At 37.3% G+C, this 10,019-nt stretch overlaps 1 protein-coding gene across 1 annotated transcript; it reads left to right on the top strand.

Moving 5' to 3' along the window:
• Positions 1–1,919: 1,919 nt before the first annotated feature.
• On the top strand, positions 1,920–10,019 carry LOC124160728 (cathepsin B-like). The gene is made up of 6 exons (XM_046536718.1): positions 1,920–2,368; positions 2,454–2,678; positions 2,871–3,071; positions 5,474–5,621; positions 5,736–5,852; positions 9,581–10,019. Exons 1-6 carry the CDS (start codon positions 2,261–2,263, stop codon positions 9,802–9,804), a joined length of 1,023 nt encoding a protein of 340 aa, XP_046392674.1. The 5' UTR covers positions 1,920–2,260; the 3' UTR covers positions 9,805–10,019.

Genomic DNA, 10,019 nt, shown 5'->3' with positions numbered 1-10,019 from the left:
TTTACATTGCATTTTTTTAACACTGAAAAGAAATTATTTTTTACAGCTGTGACTAGTTAATACAAGAGGAAGACTTGAATGAATCGTGAACATATTATCAACAAGTTACAAATTTTGCTATTCCTTTTAGTTGTGAATTAAATAGTCCAAATGAAACTTTGAAGTATTCTGATTGTCTTTGTTAAATGCGCAATATTTAAAAGTATTTCCAAAATTATCTATATGAGATATTTCCTCTCACTGAAGGGAAAGAGGTGCTTCCTAAAATCCTAGAAAAAAAAATTTTTTGCTATGACTAACAATTTAACACTTAGAAATTGATCATCATCTATACATGACTGGTGTAATGATCTCGTAATTGAGATTCTCTCTTGGGAAAACACAAACTCAAGATATAAGTATAATTTTTCACCCGAAGAACCTGAACTCTGGTTTATCATCGATAATTATTTTCATATGCATATTGTCTGTGCTCCCCCAAAAGTTGCCTGAAGCTGCTTCTAATTCTATGAAAATCAAACTCACCCATTGCAGCATAGTCTGATCTTTGAGCTACTGATATCTCTCCTTGTAGAATTTATGCGAGGCCATCTTACTGTCTAATTTGGAGTTAATACATAAGCATGAAGGATGCCACTTTTTTTATTCCTCTCCCCCAACGATACTTCAAACGACCACTTACAAGCATGTTATCATCTTATCCATGTCAGGGATAGTGGCAAGCACACATGAATTTTTATCTGTTTTCATTATTTGAGCACATCTCTAACTGGTTTCGTGAATTGGTGAGAGTATTTTAAACATTGAAAATGGCACACGATTAGGAAAAATCATCATCAAAAGAAACTAAGAAATGAATATATGTACATGGCAAAACGATGATTATCAATTTTGGAGTTCCCAAAGCCTACTATTTGTAATATATGATGGTAAAATATGAAGGTGTGATTCTGTGGCAGGGATTCTGAGAAATTAGATGAAGCAAAAATCTGGGAGATATTTTGGAAGGGATAACTGCAATTGATCAATAAAATTGCAGGAGATAAATGAAATTGCAAAGAGTAGGGGATAGCATCCAATGCCATCACCCTCACCCCCTTCCCCAATAATACTCCGTTGATGTAAATCGTTCTCCAGAACATTCATGGAAACTGCTGTCGCGATGTAGGCAGATGGTTAGATATAATTTTAATTGCTATAGATTATACCATAGAACAGGAATAACAAAAGGAGAGCATCATGCGACTCAGCAAATGGACCCTCACAGATAGGTCACTACTTCCTACATCAATCTGCCCATGTATTTCTTCTGCGTATAGTTGAATCCAGCATATTTAGTGAAAGGATTTCCGAAAACAAATCTGAGGTTGAAGCGGTGGCGTAGCCAGGGGGGGGTCCGGACCCCCCCTGAAAAATAAAAACACAATTATTTTCCTTCATAAAAGAAAACAAATTATTTAAAAATCATAAATTTTCAAAATATTTCTTTAAAAAATGAAGTTTATTCGATTATTAAAAGTGATAAAATTAGTTTAAAACCTCTAATTAGTACCTACCCTGTTTTTTTAAAAATCCCCCCCCCCCCTGAATTTGAGATCCCACGAACTTAATTTCTGGCTGCGCCACTGACTTGAAGGCACAAAAATTCAACCCGTTTCCCGCTTCGAAGCGATGAGCGTCTTCGCGTAATCTTATCAGTAATATCATGGAAGAAGGTAATACTCCCTAGGATAGCTGAAAAGGGATAGTCTATTAGAAATGAAGATTTTATAGTGTATCACATAAACCTGCATGAATTACACAGCGTGCTGGGAAAATGGAAATGGGGCACTATTTTTTTCCAGAGTCCAGTTTAGCGTGTTTGCGAGAATTTCGTAAATGCCGCCGACACGTAACTTCCGTCACGTAAATTTCTCATAAAAATACGTCGCAGACCTCTCATCGAAAGAAGCAAAGCGCGAATCATATCAATCGCGATTCATGCCATTAATACCAATAGCATTACCGTAACGGGTAAATGTTTTTTCCTGGTTCGTTCCGTGTAATATCTCTTTATTATTTGTGTCATCAAAGGACAAAAGGGTGGAAAAGGTCGCCGTAACGGGTATGACGGGTATGACTAATTGCGGTCCGGAGGCTAATCGTCACAAGATCTTACCGCAACCGAAGCCGTACAGTTGTGATTGGTGACCACCACCAGGATTTTGACTCAGGAAAGGAGTAATATCTCATGTAAATAAGGTAAAAAAGTCATTATAAAATGTGGGTATACTCCTTGCTATTGTTGGTGGTGGGAGTACTAGGTTCTCTCGATCCACTATCGGATGAATTCGTGGAGAAGATAAATTCCCTAGGAACTACGTGGGAGGTTAGTATGTCGTTTCAATTACAGCTTAGATCTTCTCTTATTCTTAGTTGAAAATTTTTTACGCTTACCCTACTACCTTTCTTAGGCTGGACGCAACTTTGGACCTCATGTTCCCATGGCACATATAAGGAATCTCATGGGAGTTCCTCGAGATTTCAGAGAGAATTCTGCAACAAAGCGGCCCCCAGAAAAGTCTCATTTCTTGATTAGAAATGAAATCCTTCCGGAAAATTTTGACGCGCGCAAGCAGTGGCCCAATTGTCCCACCATCAGTGAAATCCGAGATCAAGGATCATGTGGATCATGTTGGGTAAGTTGAGAAATAAATCAATGATGACATATTAAGTGAATCTTTGTGGTGTGTGTGAGGAAAATTGAGATATTTTATTTCATTGTCGACTTTAATATCAGAATATTTGATAGATATATATTTTCGATCTATTAAATGAATTTCGTCTGTTGTACCTTGTTGTTTTAATTTGTTCATTTTTGTCAATTGCAGGCTGTTGCAGCTGCCGAAGCCATGTCAGATCGTGTTTGCATACACTCAAAAGGAAAGGAGAATTTCAGATTCTCAGCGGAAAATATCCTGTCTTGCTGCCAAACTCTCTCAAATGGATGTGGTGGAGGGTATCCAGCTGCTGCTTGGGGTTATTGGGTTTATCGTGGCATTGTTAGTGGTGGATCTTATGGCTCCAATCAGGTAATGTTGTTATAGGTCACTTCTTGTTGTTAATTAATGAACATAAATCCTTATGTTGGTACGTGAACGTAATACAGCTGTCGTGACCCGGACCCGGGGTGTGCTGGGACTCGAGTCCGAACTAGATTTAATGTGCGTCCCTGCCCTTGGCGTCAGGTAACAATGATAGCTCATGGATTGCATTCTAATAAAAAAGAAAAGGAACTCTATCTTTTATCATCTCTGGCTACTGGTTCGCCTGGAGATGCGGGAGGCATTAGAAGTCTGGTGTCGGATGGCGGCGGTGGACGGACTGGCGAATAATTGCTTAGCTGCAGCTAGAGCGGATACAATTACCCAATTTCTCGGAGGGGGAAGGGAAGCTGATTTTTGGATTTCGCAAGTATGAAAGTTACTGCTAATGTCGCCCACTAGAAGGGCCGGAGAGGAAGGAACGAAAAAAAGTTGAATTTTTAGAGCTGAAGCAAGAGAGCCTGTGATGCGGGTACTGACAAGCCAACCAGCATTTAGCACAAGACAAGGTTTTAAAATAAAGACGTCGTCAATCGATGCCGACTCATAATAACTAGTCGCGAACCAACCTCACAACTGTGTGTCCCCTTATTTTCTTGGTTCTACCTTTATGTAGTGTCTCTCAAATGACATAGAGACAGTCACAAAGCAAAAGTGGAGGGTATTTTGTAGAAGTATAACTTCACACTTAGCCCCCCTTCTGGAAGGTTCGAACCCGCAAGCGTTCCAGTGTTTACTTGGTTTCTACCTTTATTTGCCAGCCATTCGGTAATTGCCTTCCTTCTATTATTTTTAAATGGCCTCAGAATTTAGGGCCATTACACAGCAAGGGCGATCCTAGGATCAAAAAAAGGGAGGGGTGATTATTTTTTATTAGGATACACTACTGGATGTATTCAGGCCCGGCCTGGGACCCAGCTTAGCGAGTCCATAGGGCCACTCCTCATACAATAAAGCCTGACCCTCCAACTTATTTACGATCATCATCACCGTAGGAATCCGTTGCGAAGTGGTCATATTGTCATTAGTTTTTTCAAAGATATATTTTGTTGCATACTACAATTTTTTTATACTTTGAAATGAATTCATTTTGTTCTGTGCGTAAGCCTTTTTTAAACAAAATTTTAGTGTTAAAAATTACGGACTTCCAGACTTATAGCCTTATTACCTTTTATTTACTGACTTTGTTGTTTTTAATGCTAGAAATCTGTTTAAAATTCCACTATGCTTTAAAAAATGCTAGTAATTCTTTTAGAAGAGTAAATTATTGATAATCAAATACAATTTTTGGTTTAAAAAAAAATACTGGTAAGGCAATAATTTGACCGTGGATTCGTGCTATGATAGGGTTAGAGGGTGCAGTCCAGTGACAGGGGTAAGGGATGGGCTGGGTCCCAAATCTGAGGGATGAAAATGCCAGGGTAACTCCATCCCAAAAAAGAGCTTCGTACAGAGAGGTTTAGGGCAGCTATGTACATTTGGCAATGTTAAGTTCGCTCCTCCTCTCTCTTTCTCTCCGTACTACCCCCATCCCATTAGCAAAGCCCTCCGAGAGTGTCCGGGATCTCACGAAAGCTCACCTGCAGACATAAAATGAACAGATTATAGGTGACTCAGTGGTCTAATTACTCCAGCATGCTCATCCTTTTCTTCTATTTTCTTTTTATAAGGCTTGTACCCTAACACCTCCGAAAGATGTCTATTGAGGCAGTTTGCAGGGCAGTATATAGATATGCTTTTCCTTAAACCTTATGAATGTTTTACCATTGATATAGACTGGGAAATTTTAATAATTTGGACTGGAAATCAGGGATAATTCAGGGATATTGAAAAGGCCAGGGAAATTGAAATTTTGGCATGAACCCTATCATAATCCCTTCCTGATTAGTTTGGAGAACCCAGCTCTAGCACGGTTTGCAGCCAATTACTGTCCCCCAAACACACCTCACACCCTTGCTTAGTCATACACAATAAGTCACATGTATATGAAGCACCAAAACAAGCCTAAACCGCCGAAATAACCCTTCTTCGAATCACGAAAACAAGGGATATTTCTGTTGGCCCTTTCTGCTTGTTGTCCCTTCCAGCTCCTTCCTTTGCTTACATGTGACATGGGTGTTCCCCTTTCTGACCTGGCTTCCTCTCCCCCTAACACGATCTAGACCCCTCTGCCTATCATTGGACAACTCAAGAGGCCGGACTGTGGTACTAAATTGATGAGAATTTCCTATTCAATATTCTAGTGACTGTTACATTAATTCCCAGTGATTTCCTGGAATTAAAGAATGAAGAATTCAAGGTTTCTTTTAACAAATACCACGCTGCTGTAATGCACAATTTGCTCGACTCTCTTGTCATGCAAGCTTCATAGACTTGATTTTATTCCTCAGGGCTGTCAGCCATACCCATTTGAGCCGTGTGAGCATCACATAAATGGGAGTCGACCAGCATGCACAGGTGACAATGGGACTACTCCCCCTTGCCATCATAGCTGTGATGGAAGTTATAAAGTGGCCTATGAAAAGGATCTTCACTACGGTTAGTCTTAACAATTCAATAGTGAGAACTTTTTGAATCACAGTATACTTTTAATAACTTCAGTATGGATTTTCTTCTTAATTAATGCTATAAAAAGTAATTTCTTCATTGTAGGACAAAAAGCTTACGCCGTCCCTTATCATGAAATACAGATTCAGAAAGAAATAATGACCAATGGACCGGTGGAAGCTGCATTTATGGTGTATGAAGACTTCATCACTTACAAAAAAGGTTTGTAACCAGGTCACAGTGTTTTATCGTCATATAGTGTGTGTATAAGAGTTCTCGCCTTAGCATGACTGCTGTACTGAGACTCTTCCGTCCCCTCCGTATGGAGCATTTTTGCAAGATATTCCTTAAGAAGGGTCTTGCAGATAATCACGCACTCTCAGCACCAACCTTTTTTGACCCTTTCTAGCGGGGACTCTGCATTATCTCGGACTCTGAGGGTAATTGGGCCCCCTCCTTTCTGGGTTTATAACCTTACCAGCGGCATTGGTTTGCAGTCAATCATGCTTTGTTTACATGAATTAGCTATATGGATAATTGTTGCTTGAACATAAATTGAATTCCTCGTTTTATTCTGAGAATTGTCAAATTTTGAACGAAGCTCTACCGTCAATAATAATGCATTTAATGCAACAACAATTTCCATGTTGATGTTAATGCTGAAATCGAGATATAAAGTTTATATTTATCATAGAATTTCGTTTATAAATTGTGAGTGCTGCTCAAAAGACAAATAATTCAATTCTTAGTTATATTTTTTGAGAAAGGAACAAATATTTATTTTACAAAATGACTGGTTAAACAATCGTATGACCTCTTACAGCTACGAGGGGAAGTATAAGACGAGGGGTCCGGGTACCTGCTCCCGCATTTCAAGGGTAAAGCCTAAGCCCCGCTGCATTGGGTCCCGAAACAAAGACATCGCACACCTGACCGTCATGAAAGGGGGAGAGCTAGGAAACGCATATATTCGGCATTCATTGAAATGCGTAGGAAAATCTCTGACGAAAATTTGCTGCTTTTGTCTGTAGGGTCAAGAAACGTCCAGACGCATATTTTCATCTTTAGTGGGGAAAAGGTTAAGGATGGTAATTAAAAATATGGTGATAACAGGTGATAACAAGTGTCGATGGCCTGATTTCAGGAAAATGCAATTAGGAACTATGTACCTACTTATGTTTTCCTTGTACCAACCCCAGCAGCGGAGAAAATTTTCAAAACTTTGTTGCTGTATAAAATTATGAATACCCATGTGTGGCATACATGTTGTCACAATGTGAAATTTCCCGGCTTTCCATGTTGTCATAATGCTGTCACAAAATTGTCTTAATGTTGTTGCATTATTATAGGCAATACAAGGCACATTACCACAATTATGGTAAAATTTGAAAAAAAAAAATCCTCAGCAGATTGATGGTACATAATGGTGTTCCCTTAAAATTATTTAATATTAAGCTGTAAATGCTACTTTGTTACAGTACATATAGATTTATGTAGCTCATTGCAGTTTGAGTTAATGTTTCCAGTTTTCGGAGGCTATTATAAATTGAGATGGGAGAAGGATCTGGGCATTTCAATCTGTCCTGAAAATTTATTTAATTTTGTTGTATGGGCAATTGAGGCATATTGAAGGGCAAAAAGTCAAGTTTTACTTATGCTACATCTCCTGACTTATTAAAAAATGTAATTTATGACACATTAATTAAATTTAATAGAATAAATTAAACATAGAAAGGTAAATGGTTGGATTCGTGTTAAAGAAGGAAATTCATTTAGCATTTCATTGAGTAGCTTGTTTGTCTCAACGTAATCCAGTTTTTGCTTCCTTTCATTTAGAGCCACTTATGAAAATGGCCAGCAATACTTTTTTCAGTCTCTCTTCCCCATTTCGACTTCCCAGAATGGAGACATCTGAAAGATGGGGTCATTTTATGGCCAAAAGTGGCATTATTTTACCCTAAAATTGGTAATATTATAATTATAACGTAATGGATTTAAATTAAGTACCATTCTTTATTAGCTCTTCATTCCGTAAACCATTGGAAAAGGTAAATTCAACCAAAAAAGAAGATACATTATAGTCTGAATGATGCATACTGTATAATTTACTAAGATTATTGAAAAAGTGAAAATAAAAGTATGTATCCAGATCCTCATTATAAGGGGGCAGCGTAGCTTACATATGGCTCAAAATAACTTTCGTATAAAAAGAATGAGCTGAATTAGAGATGATGAAAATCACGTTTGAATTGTTGAAATTTGCAATAAAAATGAATTCAGGCTTCCATGGGGAAAGCCAGAATTCATGTTTAAATTTATTTTTTCTCATTTGTGAATTTTGCTTGTCGCTATTCCTGTGTGATAGTTCATAATGTTTTGGCGCTTTTATGGAAATCAAATTCAAATTATTCATTCTGGGTTGAAAATAACTCCTATATCATGAAAAATTTTCTTCTGGATTTGTATCCCACCAATTTTATGTGAGTGCTTCTGATTTTTGGTGAAATCATATCAGTTTGAAGAACCTCAAACTATTTGAGTGTCATCTTAAAGAAACAGGAACTCTTACATGTCTGTGGCAATGTATCCCAAATGTTACTTTCATATGTGCAATGAAATCATCATTTTTCCATTGCTAGAAAATCCATGACAAAAAGGTTACAAGATTGATTACTTACTAATGGAATGTCCATGTAATTTTCCCTTGCAGCTTTAAGCTTTTAGGTTTTAATGAGTTTTACTTTACATATGTACTTATTTTCTCTTGAACATACCTGAAATTTCAAATTAATTAAGCTTTATTAGCAAATTTTCCTTTTTTTGCAATAATATTATGTTGTTTAATGACCCTGAATTCACGGAGGGGCGATCTTTAGGGCATGCATCTCAATACATATATGTATTAGATACATTATTGTCTACCACAGATATTGTATTGCTCAGACATTTGATGGATAAAGAAGTCTACGTAATACGCTATAATTATTGAAACGTTTAAAAATTCTATACATATGTATTTGGTATCCACGAATGTTTAGATGACATGGAATCCAAAGAGTAGATATGAGTGGTAGAGATAGAAATTAGTGTTAAATGACTGGTTGAAGCTTTCTTGGTTCTTTGTATGTACATATATAAATTAACTTCTGGGATAAATTCAAGTCTTTTTAAATATCAACTGTTTCTCCCCCTGTGCTTGAGGCTTTATTGGAGTTGTTTATGGTTGACGATTATTTTGATTTTTAAAGCTATTGAGTATGACTGCAAAGGGCTGGGTATTTTGTAATTGTTGGTCTCCAGGTTTTGTTGTGAATCACCCCCTAATCTCTGTTCGTATTATTAAAATATTTCCAATTATCAATAGCCTCTCCAACAAGGGAGATTGAAGTTATTTCCTGTAGCTAAAATTTTCATGCTTCTCCTACCTATTGACATGATGCTGACACCTCCTTGTACAGTCACTTTCAAATGTCAGTTCACAAGACTGGCGCAGCTTTCTGTTACGTTTTTCAAAGCCTTCGTGCATTGTATCTGCATTCCATATCTATTGGGAGTAAATTTGAGATGTGAAAAGATCACTATCCCTTTTTATTTTATGCAAATGAAAACTGTGATTGACATGTTTTCTGTCCCTAAACATTTAATCAAAAATCTTTACTGCCAATCAGTGCAAAGTAGCTATGTATTGTTTTCGGCCTGTTAATGATATAATCAAGACTTCGAATTATTGTTCTGGATATGATATACATTATTGCCTCCCATTTGTCTGTTTAATATGGTTCTTAAGTTATGTCTAACACTGTTATTTTCATAGCCTTTGAAAAATGCAACTCAAAATATGTACATGGACTTGCTCATCATAAATCATGTGCTTCGGGTGTATCTGATCTTTTTATCATTTAAAAATTACATGTATGCTCATCCTGATACTTTAAATATCCATCTTCTAGGAGTGTATCAGCATGTTGCTGGTTCAGAACTTGGAGGGCATGCTGTCAGAATCATCGGTTGGGGTGTAGATAAAGAAGCAGGAAATGTTCCCTACTGGTTGATTGCCAACTCCTGGAATACTGATTGGGGTGATGGTGGCTGTTTTAAGATTCTTCGAGGTAAAAATGAATGTGGAATCGAAGGATCGATCGTTGCCGGTCTACCAAAATTGACTGTGAAGTAAGAAGATTGATGGAAGATAATATTGTTTTTGTCCTCCTAAAGCATTAAGGAGCCAGTGGAAGATGTGATAGCAAATATGTTTTTGTACCCTCATCTCTATCCCACAGTGTACTTATGTTGACTGAGAAAAGAGCTATTCTAAGATAGCACTGTGAGAAATGATCTGTGATGTGTAACATTTAAGATGATCAATTTTCATAAATTAGTTCATACATA

This window comes from Ischnura elegans, chromosome 6 (genome assembly GCF_921293095.1).
Source record: "Ischnura elegans chromosome 6, ioIscEleg1.1, whole genome shotgun sequence".
Taxonomy (NCBI): Eukaryota; Metazoa; Arthropoda; class Insecta; order Odonata; family Coenagrionidae; genus Ischnura; species Ischnura elegans.
The sequence above is the reverse complement of the archived record's forward strand: the minus strand, read 5'-3'. Positions and strand labels throughout refer to the sequence as shown.